Below are 19,652 nucleotides of genomic sequence, written 5' to 3' on the forward strand. Positions count from 1 at the left end.
CATTGGGATCGGAATTGGGATCGGGTTCGAATGGAAAATGAGCAGAAATTTTAAAACTGATCCTGAAATTTCAAGATCTGCTCAACCCTAATATTCACCTGTCCACTCTTTGTTTAACTGGTAATTCATACCAAGAGGGCTGATTTTCCAAAAACACAGTTAGTCAGTTTTCCTAGTCTCTTTGTACAGATATAAGACGTGTAATCTTTCCTTCTGTCTTGTTGCAATGCCTCATTACTCAGTGATAGGCAGCTACACTCATTTGTAATTCCTTTTTGTTGTTTTATCTTCTCGCCTTCTTGTTCTTTTGTATTCCTTTTGTGCTACACCACGGATATTTTTTCAACATGTCAATCTGGCAATATTTCACACTGTATCTTACATACAGACATTTTTCAATGTATGACTGCCATTGACGTACTTTAGCTCTTTTGTTGTGAAAAACTTATTAGAAAAGGCTTAAATATTAATTAGCTATTGCTTAACTGCATCATATCTCCATTCTACCGCATTTGTTATACATTTCTATACGTATATGCCACAGGAAGTAAAGCTGTAAGAATACATATCAAAGTGTGCTTGGGTGTTAATGTTTCTCACACATACAGAGAAAACTGACAAATACAACGTGCATTAAAATGAAAAAAACTGTCAGCTATGATGTGAAGAGAAGAAATAATACAGATTTACAATATTCCTTTGTATAATTCTATTTAATGAAAGAAAATAAAAATTATGACGGAGATTTTAAATTATGCTAGCAATATTTCATCTCATAAACTAGACTGTTTGCTCTTCTCATTTCTTCTCTGGTTAATATAATAATAGTCACAAATATCAAAATAAATTCATTTAAAATCAAATTAAATAAATTTCGAGAAGGCATTTCAATGGATAAATCAATATCAAGAAAATGTAAGCAGCAAGACAATATGTGCTAAGTAATTAACCTTCAACTGTTATAATTAATCCTAATGATTCATACGTATGTATTAGTTTTAGTTCATTGATACTATAAACAAAAGAAATTGTTGCAGTATGTAACTGCAGTAACTAATTATAGCAGAATAAATGAGTTATCCCAAGATTAACATTTACTACCAATTCAGGATATACTAAGCAGAGGTGTAGCTAACGGGAGCCAACTCTATGGGGCCCCACCCAGGGCTGCTACAAAGAAAGAGAGCAAATTCAACCATATTGGCATGTACAAGTACACTGATACAGTTGTTATACATAGTAGAGAAGAAAGCTGGTGGCTTCCTGCTCTACCATTCTCTTACTTGTAGGCCTCTTCATGCCTCCAGTCTACAAGGTGCTTTGACCACAACCAAGCCTTCTGCGTTCTGGAATGGGCACAATGATGTTGTCGCATTGCACCTATGCTAGGATACAGATATCTTAAGAAGGCGGCAGCTTCATCTTCGTGCATCCGAAGAACGAAGGATAGGTGAGTGTAATTTATTATTTTTTATGATGTGAGCTGTGATGCAGTAGTGCCAACTGGTGTTTTTATAGCGTACTGAGATATCTGCTTCTGGCTCCATGCTCTGTATAGTACAGGGACTGGAAACACAACAGATGACCAAGCCTAAGTATAGCCCATTGAAAAAAATCACAGACAACCTCTTTAATGTACGGAGAACAATAGGGGCAATACTTATGTAAGGGAGGGTCACGGGCATGGTTAATACAAAAAATTGTGTTACTTACTGGGGAATTGGACAGTATTAAAGGGGTTGTCCAGGATTTGAAGGTTATTGATTAGGGGCATTAATAATTGCAGGTGCACTATTTATTTGTAGGGGAAAGGGGTGTCATTAATTTAAAGATGTGCACAGAGGATGTTATTCCTTTCCAGGGTTTTTTTTTATAATCTATATTTTAAAATTGGGAGTAGCAACAGGATGGAGATTTGTGTAGTGTAGGTGAGGGAAAATGTGGGTTGGGTGTCTGTCACCTTAAAGTCAATACATTTTGCCTGTTTTGTACTCATTCAAATGATATACAGAGCCTTATGTAGAAACTTATCTACATGATGGTAATATTGGTATAAATGGGAAGGGAGCCCAGAAAGATGTGCTCTCCCTTAGCTACGCCTCTGGTGATTGGTCAGTGGGGGTTCCACTGCTCAGATTACTTACTATTGGATGGATAAGCAGGCGCACAAGCACGCTACTGCTCCATTTAAAGTATAGAGCAGTGGTTCCCAAACCTTCTGAATGAGAGACCCACTTTTGGACAAGAATTTTGTTTGGGACCATCCTGTACCATACTTAGTCGCATTTGAAAAATAAATGTCCATAACCTGTATTCAGCCTCTTATTCCGCTGTTCTCTACAGTTTATTATGTCTTTTATTGCTGTATCCTGTTTTTTATTCTATACTGCCTAAAGAATTTATGGGGTCCTATACCGGCAAAATTTGTGTGCTCCTCTCCTCCCCATGGTATCTTACAGTTTCCTGTCCTGTGGCACCCACACAGTATATATTATGTTCCCTGGTGCTCCCCACACAGTATAATATTTATAGTAGCATGGACAGGTGAGTAAAGTACCAGCTTCTACTTATGGCAATAAAACAATAAGAAGTGATTAATTGAAAAAAAGAATGGCACCCTAGTTTATGCCATGATAGGTACCCCTGCCTATTTATCACTGATGGCTCCCCAGCCCCAACAGTCTTTACGAACCCATCAGGGAGTCATGACCATCAGTGGTAAATAGTCAGGGGTGCCTCATGGCATAAACTGGGATGCCAATCCATTTTTTAATCAGTATAATGATCCACAGTGGCTCTCTCTACAGGCAATGCCCCTGAGTGTATGAGCCTCTTATTTGGGTTGCTCTGCAGTATATGATCCCCCTTTTTTATATAAGAAGACCACTATTTATTGTATTATTGTAATAGGTAGCAGCCGATAATTTACTCACCTATCTAGACTTGTGTCCAGGCTCGCCTCCGTTGTTGCCTCTATGCAGTGCTGCACTTATGTCATGATGCTGAGAAACACCAGGGCATTACATATAATGTCCTGGCATTCTTCAGTGCCTGGTATAGTGCACAATGGTGGTGGCAGCAGAGCTGGCCCGGACAGGAACATGGACAGGTGAGTAAGTTATCGGCCTCTACCAGCTGCAATAAAGCAACAGGTAGAAGCCTAATATATATTATATATATATATATATATATATATATATATATATATATATATATATATATATCTGTAGAGCATTCCACTGTGTGTGGGGGCCCACTGTGGACCATTATACTGTCTGGGACCACTCTGGGGAATTATACTGTCTTGGACCACAGTGGAGCATTATAATATATGAGGCCGCTGTGGAGCATTATACTTTGGAGGCTGACTGGGAAGCATATAATACTGTGTGAGAGCCACTGTGCAGCATATTTTACTGTGTTGGGGGCTACTGTGGAGCATTATACCATGTGAAGACACTATGGAGCATATTATACTGTGTGGGGAACACCGGGGAATATTATATATACTGTATGGAGGCCACAGGACAGGAAACTGTAAGATACATTGAGAAGGAGGGGGGCACACAAATTTTTTATAGAACCCCAAAATTTCTGATGGTAGAATAGAATAAAAGGCAGACTACAATGCTAAACGGCAGAATAAAAGGAAGATTACAGTGGAATAAGAGGTTAGGGACATTTTTTTTTAATGTGATTAACTATTGTACAGGGGATTCCCGGCAAAATTCTCGTTCTCGTCCAAAAACGGATCCCACCTTCATTAAGTTTGGGAACCACTAATCTAGAGGATTGATGAAGATAGCTAAGCATCATGCTCGGCTATCTTTGTCAGTTCACAGACTTTCAGTGGACCAGCACAGCTCATACTAATCCATTCAAATGGAGGACAAAACTCACATTGTTGTCATTTGTGGGGTCTCCAATGTTGAAAGTCCTAGCAGTGGGACCCAAACCCATTAATTATCGCATATTCTGTGCATAGGTGATCAGTGTCAATCTTAGGATAACACTTTTATTTTAACTTGCTCTCTTGTGAAACTTCGAATTACACAAAACATGAGGCTTAAAGAAAAAATGATGGTATTATGTCATATGACACCAAGCTCCTATTATCAAGCTTTCAATTCCACATTCATTTTCTCCACGAGCAATTCTGAAATATCCATTTTCACCCCACGTGTTTCCCCACGAATTTGCAACAATCTGAAACATAAAAATCGAAAATATGTAATTCATGTAACAGAATGTAGTTATGATTAGTTATAACCGAATGGTGTGCCTAAGGCCCACACCACTATAATAATAGAAGTCACATGACATGAACAACAATTTTTTTGGCAAATTGGTAAGAGCAGAGGCATAGCTGGAGGGACTGTAGCGAGCTACACTGTAACAAATTGCTTTCTTGGCAAATTCTGTACTAATGTTTCAACTCATTTACTTTGCTAAATTCAGGTACGGATCTCTAGCACACATTCAATCTGCTAACAGTGTTCAGCCCCTCCTGTTCTGGATTTGTAGGTTTCCCAAATTCAATTCCTACAGCTTTTAATGTTTTACCAAGTATGGTGGCCGAAGCAGCTCTGAAGCAGAGCAGCTGCACTAGCTGCCGGGTATGTGTTGTTTCATACAGCAAGGACCAGAAGCATTGCCTGTGATCAGAGATGACTGTGATCAGGGGCATTTAACTACTCAATTTAAACCTAAAAGTTTAAATCACCCCCCTTTTCCAAGATCACATATAACACAAATTATAAAAAAAAAGTATGTTTGTAAATTACACCAAAATGATAAACTTACCCAAAATTTTTCATGATTTCGTAAAGCACCCCACCTAATAAAGAAAAAATAAATTAATAAAAATTAGCACAGATAATTAAATTCTTGCGAAATGAAATGTTGTTATGATATTATACATATATACCCCCTACTGTGCCAGCCGATCACTGTTAGTATTATATCTACCTGTATATTTTGTGTATTGTATGTAAACCCCCCAATGTAAAGCACCATGGAATTAATGGTGCTATATAAATAAATAATAATAATAATAATTTTAATAATAATAATAATAAATGTGATTATTTAAAGTGAGTCTGCCAGCAGTAAAATCAGTATCAAGCTAATGACAATATCTTGGAGGGCAGGGACAATGTGGTGGCTCAGTGGTTAGTGCTGCAGCCTTGCAGTACTGGAGTTATGGGTTCAAATATCACCAGAAACAACATCTGCAAGGAGTTTGTATGGTCTCCTACATGGGGCTCACAATCTATATATATATATATATATATATATATATATATATATATATCTTGAAGGGCAGCTGCTGCACTTTGCAGTTCTATATTTCATATCCATTTTCATGAAAATCTGTGATTTATTCTTGTGCAAATTAGTTGAAAAGGGCTATGGCATCAGGCCCCATGTAGCGGGCCACCACCAAAAAGCTCAGTGTTTTCACAGAAGTTATGCATCATTTTCCTCTACGTTTTCTTCATGAGAATGGAGCTGCAATGCAGAATAAGAAAGGCATCGTAGGAAATTGCAGAAGCTGCTCAACAAGATACTTTCATTAGGCTGGGTTCGTACATGCAGGACTTTGTGTCCGTGCAAAAAAAAAAAAAAAAAAGCAAGCCGTCTCCTGTCCAGTTTCCCTGGAGTTTACGACAGAAGCCCCGAGGCGGACAGCGGCAATAGTGTGAACCTAGCCTTAGTGTGACCGATTTCGCTAATGAAAGACCCCCTTTAACACCAAATTTTTTAGGTTTAACATTCTACAGTATATTGTTAAATTTGGAAATATATGTACTGCATATAGTAGCACAATGAAATTATGTCTGTGAAGAGTCACCACTAGACCTAGCTTAGATGGCTTGCTGTACGCTGTTACTAAGCAGTATGGAGTTAATGTCTAATCTTCTCTCAGCAGTTGTGACAACTTCAGGTAAATTTATTTCTGTTACTTAATGGTGTGTGTTTTCAGGGTATATTGAGCTCTATATCAAAATATATTTTAATGATTTACATCACTCTGATTTTATAACAGCTTGATGGGCAAATCATTTTAACTGTCATCCTAACATTACTTCCTATGTTTTATATCTTCTAGGCACATTTGCATTTATACTTATACTTAACAATCCTGAAGTCTTTCAGTTCTTCCAAGGCTTATGAGATGTTATCACTTTTCAGCAGTCATCTCAATAACCTCACAGACAGGATTGCATTTACAGATTAAAACCTATAGCTAGGTAACACAGGGTCCATCATTCACAAGTGCTGGATGGCCAAATCAAAGAATTCATTCATGTGGTACCCAAATAGGTACCTGCACAGTAGGTTGTAAGATGCAGCAATGTACAGAAAAAGAGTCTCATTGGATTATATTAAGTACTTAACTTAAGTGTCACTGTCAGTGGGCTGCCGCTGGTCCCTCCTCTTGATGCTCTTTCTGACAGCAATTAGTTGCTTTGGTACTGAGCACCAATTCTTGGCAGTTTTTTTAAAAATATAGCGGCATCTTTATAATGTTAGGTTCACACTAGCGTTTAAGTGTCTGTATGAGACTCCATTCTCATTCTGTTTAAAATCTGCTGAGGCCCCGTTCACATCAGCCTTTGGTAATCCATTCAGGGAGTCCGCATGTCCCTCTGTGGCCTAAGCTGTTATACAGCATTCAAATATGAGCTGTGCACTATATAGAGTACAGGTGCAAAAAATATAGTGGGCACCACCAATATTGTGTATAAAGACTATATATGGTGTTAGGAGTACTTAGCTATATTGCTGATATTCAGGAGAGGCTAGAAGCAGTATAATTCTAAGTACAAAGAGAGTGGAGATGCAGAACACAATCCGGATACAAAAACTCCTTTTATTGAACACGGTGGAGACAGGTATCAGCTGTGGACAAATAGACAGCAATGGGTCGTTTCTGGTCAAGTCTGTAGAAGCGCCGTAAGTGCGAAACGGCCTGTTGCTGTTTGTTTGTCCACAGCTGATACCTGTCTTCACCGTGTTCAATAAAAGGAGTTTTTATATCTGGATTGTGTGCCGCTCCTCCACACTCTTTGTTTGCTACACTATATAGAGTGTTCACCATTGTTCTGTAACCCTACCAATCATAAAGTGATGGTAAATTCTAGCAATATACTTTATAACATAAATGAGTAATGAATTTTCAATTTGGCAACCTAAATTGGGTAACCAGAGCTATGGATGTCTAGTATATAACGCTTTCTGTTTAATATCCTGTAAATGAGAGTCTAAAATGTGCAATATACAATAAATGTCTATAGTGAAAAAATAACCTATATGGTAGATTATAGTGGAAGATGATCATGATGATAATGATTGTTGTTGTTATTATTATTATTATTATTATTATTATTATTATTATTATTATTATTATTATATTGTTATGGTAGATTAGACCCAGGCAAGATACCATCTGTCTGTACCAAACTTTTACACATTTAGTTAGTGATTTTTTTTTTTAAATAGTTAATGTTTAGAGATGAGCGAACATTAAAATGTCCGAGGTTCGAAATCCGATTCGAACAGCCACACACTGTTCGACTGTTCGAACGGATTTTGAACCCCATTATAGTCTATGGGGGGAAATGCTCGTTTCAGGGGTACACAAAATTCGATAAAATTATACTTACCAAGTCCACGAGTGACGGTCGGGCTGGATTCTACTTGAAGCTTCTCCTGGCGCAGCGTCCCCGCGTCTTCTTCCAGCTGGAATTCACTCTGCCTAGGCATCGGGGCCTAGGCAGAGCCGACTGCGCATGCACTGCCGGATGCCTAGGCAGAGTGAATTCCAGCCGGAAGACGCCACGGGAACGCTGCACGGAGAAGACTTCGGAAAGGTAAGAGAAGAACTAGCGTTGATTGGCAGAATGTATAGCATTCTGCCAATCAACGCTGGTTTTGCATCGAACCTTAAACTTCGAACAGCTAGTAGTGTTCGATCAAGTACGAGTATTTCGAATACCATAGTATTCAATCGAACACCTACTCGATCGAACACTACTCGCTCATCTCTATTAATGTTGTGTTTTAACCCATTTTTCATAAATACAATACTGTGGAATAAATGCCATTATTAAATAAACAATAACTAACAAGGAAAAAAAATAATTCTAGTTTGTAAATGCTATAAAACCTAATATTGTTTTCTCTTAGTCACTTTGGATAATTGACGTGTACAGTACTTGAAGATCAAGTAATGCATGTCTGTAATTCTTACGGCCCAGTACTTTCATTTATTTTTCTTGTTTATGCACTAGAAATCTATTTTAAGATCTTGTTTTTGTTTCCAATCTAATATACCTACTGTATTTGCTTCTGTGATGCTTTGCTGTTTTTTTTTCTGTTTCATTAATTTTTTTAGTCCCTTTGAGTTTTAGAGCAAGCATTGTCTATTCTCCTTGAGTACATTTCCTTTAACCAAAGTAGTTGCTTTTTACTTCTAAAATGTCAAAGAATACACTTCAGATATACTCAAATTATTCCCATTTTGTCTTGTTGCTTTTGTTTACGAATATGTCTCCCTTGATCTAGATGTCTGAGTGTTTGAGGAGTCATTGAGTTACAGTGTTTATGTACATTTTTTTACCAACTGTTTTATTGCAAGCAAAATAAAATGCTACCATAATGTGATCACTGTATTCTCACCAGTATTAGGATTTAGCATTTCTTTTATTATTTAGGTAAAGTATTAGGGCAGTGATGGCGAACCTATAGCACAGGTGCCAGAGGTGGCACTCAGAGCCCTCTCTTTGGGCACCCATCCATGGAACAGATTACACTGTGTGGGGGCCAACGTGGAGCAAATTGTACTGTGTAGGGACCAAGGTGCAGCAAATTATACTGTGTAGGGGCCACTGTGGAGCTGATTGTACTGTGTGGGGGTCACAGTGGAGCAGAAATCTCTGTAAAACCCTATTCGCATGACCATATTTTGCAGGTCTGTAATTGTGTACAATTGGGGATCCACACATTATTAAGGTTAAATTGCCGTGTTGGCACTTTGTGATAAATGTGTGGGTTTTTTGGTAAGGATTTTGAGACCGTATTCACCTCAAAATCCTGACAAAAACGCTTGTGCCGATTCGCGGAAAAAGAAGTGAGGTACTCATTCTTCAAGCCGTTTTGCTTCGCGATTCGACCTGAAGACACTTCCTCCTCCAGACTAGGCCCATTCATTGGGCCTAACCCGGAGCGGAGTGCGCTGAGTTTTATGCAGGTGGTTTTCGACACAGAATCCACCTCAAAATCTGCCTGCAAAAAAAGGCTCCCATTCATTTCAATGGGAGCCGTTTGCTTTTTTTTCCCGCTAGTGATTTTTTATCAGCTGGAAAAAAGAAGTAGCATGCCCTATCTTCCTGCAGATTCCAACACTGACTCAGCATCCGCGGCGCGAGATTCACTCTCAATTAGACCCATTCATTTGGGTCTTACCAGGAGTGGGATGCCATGATGGGATGCCGTTGCGGCTAGCCATGTGGAGAAGTCACATGGTGGAAAAGGTTTCCGCCATGTGAACTAGCCTTTAAAGGGAACCTATCATTATGAACCTGTAATCCAATCTACAAGCATTAGTTATAGAGTAGGAAGAGTTTAGCAGATTTTTACACAATTTTAACAGAGAATATTCAATACAATTTGTAACATATTTATGACAATCTGTGCTCTTTCTATAACTAGGAGTACAGTAGATGGTCCTACTTGTCAGTCTTCAATGACCTGTTGATCACTGATTTGGACCACCCCCTCAATCCCTTATATTACAATTTTTAGTGAATCATATGTCATAAAATTATATTTCAATTTTCTCAGCTCTACCTCCTTTCTATCACATGTAAGAAGTTTCCTTTAACACAAAATACATTTTGCAAATTGATAAAAAAAAATTTGTTACTTATATAGCCCCAACACATTCCAAAGCACTTTACATATATTGCCATTGCTCACTGTCTCAAGTAAGGCTCATAAAGTAAATGTAAGCACAACATATTTCTTTGAATTATTAGCAGAAGGAATCACTGTCTTACCCTGGAGACATATTACATTGCTTTTACAGAATCTATTGGGTTACCTTTCTACTGGCTAATGTATTATTATAAAAAGTCATAAAATTAAAAAGTGCGCCTTCCTAAAACCAATGACTTACCCTACGATCTTAACAGAATGTGTGCCACTTTCTCCTGGTTTCATTTCGCTCCTGCCTATATATTTGTAGATGCCAGTTTTATAAAGGAAGAAGTCTTCATGAACTGTCATTATAGCTGGAAAGAAAGAAAATCTTCTACAGTGAAGCTTATTACAGTATGCAAGTGTCATCAAAAAGAATATAGTAATAGACATTTAGTGCCAGTTGGTATCTGCTCTAACAATGGAAAATCCACAGTATGCATCAGTATGCATCACTCTGGCTTCATTTATATTGTGATAGAAAATCCTGAATAAATAATAAATAATAATAAAAAGATTAGTAAACTAGTAGTACAGATGGCACAATTAATAGGAAGTTTCAGTCCAATATGGGACCTTTATCAACAACCGTCTGGCCATGAGAAGTGTGGCATGCATCCTTGATCTACTTACGGCCAGATGATTGTTGCTAATAATCCCATATCGGACTGAAATGTCCACTAGGGCACTACAGCACACCCTATGAGCACCAGCTTACCCTCTACTAAGTCAGTTCTGTAGCTGCTCCTACTGAAATGTAGTGGCATATTGTCTCAATGCCTCTACATTTACTGTAACCACAAGGTGCTTTTAGCTAAAACTCTGTGTCTGACTCAACCTCCTGCAAGATATTTCACATTGTAACCTGAACACAAATCTACCCACACCATATGGCTCTTGAGAAGAACCACTAGCTAGCTATCAAAAACACAGGGCCTCAATAATACAATGTTAAATGGTACAAAACAATTCTGGGCATGTCCCTTAAGGAGACAGCACAAAATAAAGATTCAGAGCACACACTTTCGTATATACAGAGTGCCATTATATAATCTCTCCCATGTGCAAATATCAAACTCACATAAAACATCTTATACTTAAATATTGTTCTTTTGTTGTATAAGTAAAATGATACAGTTGAATGGATCTACATGATTTATGGTAAAATCTTCCAGGCAACTCCAATGAAAACTCAAAATAAATCACTTTAGAAGATAGTAAAGGGAAGCGACTCCCCACTTGGACACTATCCAGAAATCAACTCATATAATATATATGGTGATAGGTCTCTTGAAATATTCATAAAACATAACTTTTATTAAATTTTGTAAAATATCAAGGTCCGGACTAGACAAACACATAAATAAAATAAGAATAAGAAGGTCTGCCTCAGAGTCTGATTACCTACAGGAGTATTATAGCGGATGAACTAGCCTGGGTATGCTGAAATAAATATAGGCAAATGAGATCCACATCCACTTAGATACCCCCCTATATTTCACTACACTCTGGCCCTAAAGTAGATCCACTCAAAAGTATTATTTATGAGAATGATAGCAACAGAAGGGGTCCAAACTGAATAAATCAGCCTGTATATCAGAGACAGATATATCCCTGAATATAAATCAATAAATAGGTGTGCATCTCATAAATGATTGTGGAAACCTCACTCATAAAGATAAGGACTGCACGCTAATGATATTCATAAATGACAGAGATGATTATAAGAAAACATTGTCACTTGTCACAGACAGACCAGCAGCTTCCCATCATATAAGTGAGTGCGAGGATGACTGTTAATCTAACTCACACATCAGAATCTGTACTTAAAGTATATGAAGCGAGTGATAGGAAGAAACAGGCAGAGCTGCCTCCAATGTCCTCTTAAAATATCCATTCCCTATGATACTTCCTCCCTCTAGATAATGAAGACTATACAGTAGTCACTGACAGACTATCTAGCTAAAAGCTGCCAACTCCATCCCGTGGGTCACTGATAGACTATCTAGCTTAAAGCTGCTAACTTCATCCCATGGGTCACTGGCAGACTATGGGATGGAGTTAGCAGCTTTTAGCTAGATAATCTGCCAGTGACTCTAGTCTTCATTACCTAGAGGGAGGAAGCATCATAGGTTGAGATGAGCGAGTAGTGAAATATTCAAGATTCGATATTCGTTTCGAGTAGAGCCTCAATATTCGACTACTCCATCGAATATCGAATCCCATTATAGTCTATGGGAAAAAATGCTTGTTTCAGGGGAAAGCACTATTCGACTAAAGGAGAGTCACCAAGTCTACGAGTAGCAGGAGAGTGTTTAGGAGGAGCGAAGTGCAGTTAAAGCACATGGACCCCCTAGACTATGGGCCGGTTCACATTAGCACTTGCGGAAGGAGTCCACAGGAGGACCCCCCAAATGGAATATCAGCGCAACTGCAAGCGCTGGACAGTTAAGCACACAGACCCCATAGCATATAATGGGCTCTGTGTGCTTGCAGCACACTGCAATAAATAATTGAATTAATTAATTAATTAATGATTCATGCGGGCAGTATGTGGCAAGCACATGGAGCCCATTATATGCTATGGGGACCATGTGTTTAACTGTCCAGTGCTTGCAGTTGCGCTGATATTTCATTGGGGGGGGGGGGGGAGAGCTAACGTCAAGCGGCCCTTACTCGTCCTGCAGAACCAGCATTGATTGGCCGAATGCTATACACTGTCAAAGCTGGTTCTGCAGCAGGCTTGTCTTTGCTATTCGGGAGAACTGGCAGCTTGCGGTTATGTGGGAGCTGACTTTTTCTCATAGGAATGCATTGACCAGCGTTGATTGGCCGAATGCTATACAGTGTATAGCATTTGGCCAATCAACGCTGGTTCTGAGTCAAATCTTTACTGCGAATAGCTAGTAGTATTCGATAGAGTACGAGTATTTCGAATACCATAGTATTTGTTCGAATACCTACTTGATCGAATACTACTCGCTTATCTCTAGTCATAGGGAATAGATATTTTAAGAGGACATTGGAGGCAGCTCGCATCACCATGTATATTATATGTCAACTTCATTGTTTTCCCATGAAATAAAAATTACAAATAAGTTTGTAAAAAAAAAAAGCAAAAAAGTCATTTAACAATTTTTATCAAGGTAAACATTAAAATTGCACATGAGTAAATTCCAATTTTAGCACAGACTACAGACAACTTAGTATATCAATAATTACTAATCTTTAAAGAGGTATTTCCATGTAATGAAATTATGGCAAGGGGACCCCCATTTATCCTGAGAATGAAGATACTGCAGCTAGTTTCATTGACTTGGTTGGACTAATGCTGCAAATCCCCTGCACAACAGCTGACAAGGGGCAAATTTTCCGTGAAAGAATTGCAATATTATTTGAGCCATAGGTTTTTATTAGTCTGTTTTATGAAGGCTATAATACCAAGAAGATGGAAATTAAGACTGGTTTACCCATTCAATAATGACACTAATAACCTTTACTTTACCTTTACCAAGGACTGGATGATAAGCTGTCTTACAAATGGCAAATATCATCTGTGGATTCACACTGTCAAATTACTACAATTATTGTTGAATTAGAGAAATATGTTTCCCATCCAGAATTTGTCAAATTAAATATCTCTCTTACTATCAAACTCCTAAATTTAGGGGCAATTAGAACAAAATATAGGCGATGCAGAAGGGGTTGTAAAAGCAAGCGCAGTAAGACAGAGCCAAGCCCCAAACACAACAAAACAGAGGATTAAAGGGTTTGTCCACTTTCAGACTAATACTGGAGACAAATGTAATTGTTACTATAATAAAAATTTAAATAATTTTCCAAAATATTTTTCTGTACCAATTTCTCCCGTTTTTCTAGATTTTTCCTTGCTGTCATTCACTCTGCTTATCTACAGTGTATAAAAACCAGTCCATGATCCGTGATCATGGGATGATATCCAAGTGCACAGCTCATTACAGTCACAGAACAGTAATCAGATATCTGCCTAGTAACGAGCTGTGCATCTGTGCGTCCATCACATGACCATGGATATGACCATGGATATATTACATGACCATGGACTGTATATCACATAACCATGGAATGATGTTTATCCATTGGGAATAAGCAGAATAAAAGAAAGCAAGCAGAGATCTAGAAAACTGATGCAAAATGTATATTGTAAAATTGTATAACTTTTTATTATGCAAACAATTACTTTTGTCTCTCAATATTGGTCTGAAAGTGGCCAACCCATTTTAAGTATTTTTAGTTTATCAAAACACGATTTACCCCCCGCATAACTCATACATTAGGAAACAAACCCCCACCAGGCATTTTGCAATAGTGAGGGTTTGTCTGATCAGTCTACCTACAAGGGATTCCTCCAGTCTGACTCCAGGCCCTATTTTCACCAATTTGAAACCTAAGTCTACTTTCTGCTCAACACCGAAAGGGAAATAATGTTGAAACATTTCATCACTTCATAGAATCAGAATTTTACAAGCTAAAATCCACTTCTATCAATGACAAGAACCATCTCCGTAGTGAAGAAAGGCTAGCTTTGGAATCCCTTATTGATAACCTTTTTAAAAAGTTAGATTGCAACAAATAAGTTACAAATAATTCAAGAATTAGAAAAACTTCATTAAAAACTTCATTTTCTAGGACCCTGATGGTGGGTGCTGGTACTCAGTTGTTATTGGAAGTTATTTTTATTTTCTTTATTCATCATAATCACTTCACGTTTGGCTGTGAACATTTATAAAGGACAAATTTCAAGGTAATGATATTGGGTCATTGAAAATCTATTTACATAATTACGTAGTTAGCAATATGGTTAAAAAAAGACAAAAGTCAATCAAAGTCAACCAAGGAGAGGGAAAAGGACATAGCGGAAGTGAAGGGGTGAAAGAAACAAGGAGTCTATGTAGTAATATAAGAATTATCGGTATGTTTTTATTTTTTTGCTCCCAAAAAGAGTTAAGAAAAGTTAAAGATAAAATAATTAATGAGCTACTGTATATGTACCACAAAATGGAATCATTAAAGAGGACCTTTCTTCTCCTGGGGCACATGTGGTTTTATAAACCGCTAGTAAACCGACAGTGCGCTGAATTTAGTTTTCACGTTCTGTGCCCCCGGTGAAGCTCTTCTGTGCCCGGTACTGTAGCTCTTCACTATCACAAGGGCATTTCTGACAGTCAGTCAGGAACATCCTTCCTCACAGTAGCGTCTAGAGCGCTGTACTGTGAGGGCAGTGAGGAACGCCCCCTCCCCTCCTGATAGTACTGGGGACGTTCCTCACCGCTCAGCGTCATCGCATGGTAAGCAATGCCCCCTCTGACAGTACAGCGCAATAGATGCTGCTGTAAGGAAGGGCGTTTCTGACAGTGAAGAGCTAAAATACCGACACTGATAGCGCTTCACCAGGGGCACAGAACGTGAAAGCCGATAGTGTGCTGTATTCAGCTTTCTAGCGGTGTATTACACCGCATGTGCCCCAGGAGGTGAAAGGTCCTCTTTAAATACTACAACTTATAAAAAAGAAATACCTACATAGTACATTAAAGGAAAAAGAGAAACATTGTGGGTCTTGGTAGATGAATGGATAAACTTAAAAATGGCCTGGTAACAGAAAACATGGGAATTGTTTCTCTAAACCAGTGATTTCAGTTGTTAAAGAAAGACTTGTAATCCTGTAGGGATCTGGACTCCAAAAAAGCTGCTATGCTCTAGTTATGTCTATGATCCAGAGCTCACATAAGATATGGAAAACCAGGAGATAAAGACATAAGTTAAAGTGTCTGTGTCCATATGTAGACTCTGTGACAGGGCCCTCAATCTCATTAAATTTTTTATTCCATGACTTTGCATCATTTATTATGCAAATTGCATTAAAGTTAATGTCCTAGCTGGTAGCTATAATTGTACTTTATCCACTTCACATTGGTCCTTAGCTATGTCATATGACTGACATGCATAAACATGACTCTTAAGGGGCATTCACACTACCATCGCTGTCCGCCCAGGGGTTTCCGTCCTAAACCACGGGCAAGCCGGACAGGGGACGGCTTGCCGGCGGTCAGCTTTAAAACCCATTAATTTGAATGGGTTTTTAAAGGTAATTGCTTTAAACAAGATGCTATGTAAATACTTTCATTGAATATTAGGCCACTGTACCTTGCACTGGGCCATTTTCCATTATTTCTTGCATGATCTCTCTTTCCTGTATAAAATGAAATATGCTAATTACTAAAGAATAACATAAGAAACCAAACATATATAAAACTTCTATATGGAAAGCTTCAGAGAATGTGTCTTAAATTAATAAACAAGTCATTAAAGAAAAATATAGTTTTGTAACATAAAATATAAAAATTGTGAGTCTTCAGTAGTTGATAACTTTTAAGGGCTACTGAAAATATGACACATAGCAAGTAGTGATGAGCGAATAGTATTCGATCGAATACCTCCCTTTGCATAGTTATTGGTATACTTGGTCGAATACCACGCAGTAAAAATTCAATTCCCCTCCTGCCTTCCATGGCACTTTTTTTTTTTTTTTTTTTTTTTTTTTTTTTACACCAATAACAATCCAGGGGAGGTATTCGATCGAAACTACTCGCTCATCCCTAATAGCAAGCAAACTACTTATTTCTTTTCATCGGGCATAGTATAACAGAATATAAGAGGACTCACCTATTTATACACTAAAGTATATATGATACAGGGTAATTGACCATTCCTATATTTATTTTTTTATGTAGATTGTGAGCCCCATATAGGGATCACAATGTACATTTTTTTTTTCCTATCAGTATGTCTTTGTAGAATGAGAGGAAATCCACGCAAACACGGGGAGAACATACAAACTCGTTGCCGATGCTGAGGGGCTACACGTGGCTCAGTGGTTAGCACTGCAGCCTTGCAGTGCTGGGTCCTGGTGTTCAAATCCCGCCAAGGGCCAAAAACCATTTGCAAGGAGTTTTCCCCGTGTTTGCATGTACTTCCATCCCATATTCCAAAAAGACATACTGATAGGGAAAAATGTACATTGTGAGCTCACAATCTACAGTATGAAAAAAAAAAAAAACTCCTTGCAGATGTTGTTACTGGTGGAATTCAAACCCAAGCCAGCACAGGAAGTTCCCAGCAGCACTTGTCTCTGCTCTTATCTGATATGTGTGTGTGCAAACAGGAAGCTGAGTCATCAGCAGCAGCCTGTGCATATTAAACAATAGCAAAGGGGGTGCATGATGCATCGTGCAGCAGTCTAATTAGCATATGAATAAAAACTGACTTATTCAGAAACCACTGAGGCAAGCTACATACTAAAGGTAGGTGTGGAATAGACCTTCTAAAAGCTATGCAAGGATGTGATTAGTTAAAAATGACTTTTCCCAATGATAGAGCCCCTTTAACTAAATTAAAGTTACATTGATGGTAGACACAAGCGCCCACATGTATACATGTGATCACCATTATCTGACTACAAAGTTTGTTAAGGACTCCACTGTTCCAGTCAGCAAATTTAATATACATAAATATTATGACACACTAGAAAAATCCTGAACATGTTGCAATTCATTGCACAACCACTAAGTGAATGTATATAGGAAAAGACCCATTAGTGTAAATAGCGCCTGATTATTGCTGGTTATCTCACACTGCTCATTGTGCTACATGTATAACCAAAACTAAATGCAAGGCCAATTCTACAAGTGTGTTTAAAAATGTTCTTAAGTCGAATACAAAGTCTGTTAAAAACACAAGATCTTTGTCTGCTGAATAACCTTTCTAGTAAAAAGACTCACAGTTGAAGGTACTCTGTAAGGGGGGCTGCATTGGTAAAGGTAGTTGGAATCTTCTAGCCGATTTGGACATGGGTCTGTTGCATGGCTTTTCCCATATTTATCAGTAATGCTCAAGATGTTGCAAGTATTATATGCTTCAGAATTATTATTCATTTGAAAGGGGGAACATTGATGAGAGACCAGGCTGCAGAGAAAGTAAAAATTAATATTAAATGCATTAATATTGATATAAAACCAATATTCCATGGATATATATTCTACCATAAATTATCAATGTCCTCATACATTGTGTGCCAAATCGTGTATGTATGTGTTACTGGCATTAACCATTAATAATTTTTATTTCCATTTAAACCAATTACATAAATCAGAGAATGAGGTTAGAATCAGAATCAATATGATTAAACATTGATGTATCTCTCTATCTTATAAAAATGAATTTCTGTCTGTCTGTCTGTCTGTTCTTTATGCGCGACCAAATGACTGCACCGATCTTCACCAAATTTGGCACACAGATACTTCAGGTGTTCAGGGAAGGTTTAAGACGAGAACCCAACTCACTCGGATGTACCGTTCTGGAGATACAGCTTTCCCAAGACCCTGACCCACCATTAGCCAAAACAAATCTGCAAGTCTTTCACTCATATTCCAACTGCAATACACACAGTCACTGCACATGTACAATCCAACACTGATAACCAAGCTGAGATACACGCATCAGAGGATTAGATACACAGATTAGTACACAATATCATATGTCAGAGGATTAGATATGCGCGTCTGCACACAGTTCCACAAGCCGAAGGATTAGATATGCGCGTCTGCACACAGTTCCACATGCCAGAGGATTAGATACGCGCATCTGCTCACAGTTCCACATGCCAAAGGATTAGATACACATGTCTGCACAAAGTATCATGTGCCAAAAGATTAGATACGCGCTTCTGCACACAGTTCCACATGCCAGAGGATTAGATACATGCATCTACACAAAATGCCATGCACTGGAGAATTAGATACACAGGTCAGCACACAGTATCACATGGCATAGGATTAGATACATGCGTCTGCACACATTTCTACACACCAGAGGATTAGATACGCGTGTCTTCACAAAGTACCACACGCTGGAGGATTAGATACACAGGTCAGCACACAGTATCACATGCTAGAGGATTAGATAGACATGTCTGCCCACAGTTCCACATGTCAAAGGATTAGATACGCGTGTCTGCACACAGTTCTACACACCAGAAGATTAGATACATGTGTCTGCACAAAGAACCACATGCCAGAGGATTAGATACACAAGTCAGCAAATAGTATCACACACCAGAGGATTAGATATGTGCATCTTCACACAGTACCACATGGCAGCCAGAGGATTAGATACGTGCATCTGCTCACAATACCACACACCAGAGGATTAGATATGCGCCACTGCACACAATACCACATGCTGGAGGATTGGATACACACCACTGCACACGATACTATACGCCGGAGGATTAGATATACGCACATGCACACAATACCACATGCCAGAGGATTACACATGCGCCACTGCACACAATACCACACACCGGAGGATTGGATACATGCCACTGCACACAATACCATACACCGGAGGATTAGATACACGCCACTGCACACAATACCATACACCGGAGGATTAGATACGCACCACTGCACACAATACCACATGCTGGAGAATTAGATACGCGCCACTGTACACAATACCACACGCCAAAGGATTAGATACATGCTATTGCGCACAATACCACACAGGGAAGGTTACATACACGCGTCTGCACACAGTACCACACAGCAGAGGATCAGATACACGCGTCT

General features: G+C 38.6%; 1 protein-coding gene across 1 annotated transcript in view; it reads right to left on the bottom strand.

The window, feature by feature from the left end:
- Nucleotides 1-4,086: 4,086 nt before the first annotated feature.
- The window catches only part of TINAG (tubulointerstitial nephritis antigen), a 100,113-nt gene continuing 84,547 nt past the window's right edge, over nucleotides 4,087-19,652 (bottom strand). The window contains exons 7-11 of the mRNA XM_075269541.1: nucleotides 17,802-17,985; nucleotides 16,168-16,213; nucleotides 10,184-10,298; nucleotides 4,804-4,837; nucleotides 4,087-4,206 (exon numbers count right to left, since the gene is read on the bottom strand). Of these exons, the coding sequence (XP_075125642.1) occupies nucleotides 4,087-4,206; nucleotides 4,804-4,837; nucleotides 10,184-10,298; nucleotides 16,168-16,213; nucleotides 17,802-17,985 (499 nt within the window). The remainder of the gene's footprint in view (nucleotides 4,207-4,803; nucleotides 4,838-10,183; nucleotides 10,299-16,167; nucleotides 16,214-17,801; nucleotides 17,986-19,652) is intronic.

The sequence above is a fragment of the Leptodactylus fuscus genome, chromosome 3, assembly GCF_031893055.1.
Source record: "Leptodactylus fuscus isolate aLepFus1 chromosome 3, aLepFus1.hap2, whole genome shotgun sequence".
NCBI classification, from domain to species: Eukaryota; Metazoa; Chordata; class Amphibia; order Anura; family Leptodactylidae; genus Leptodactylus; species Leptodactylus fuscus.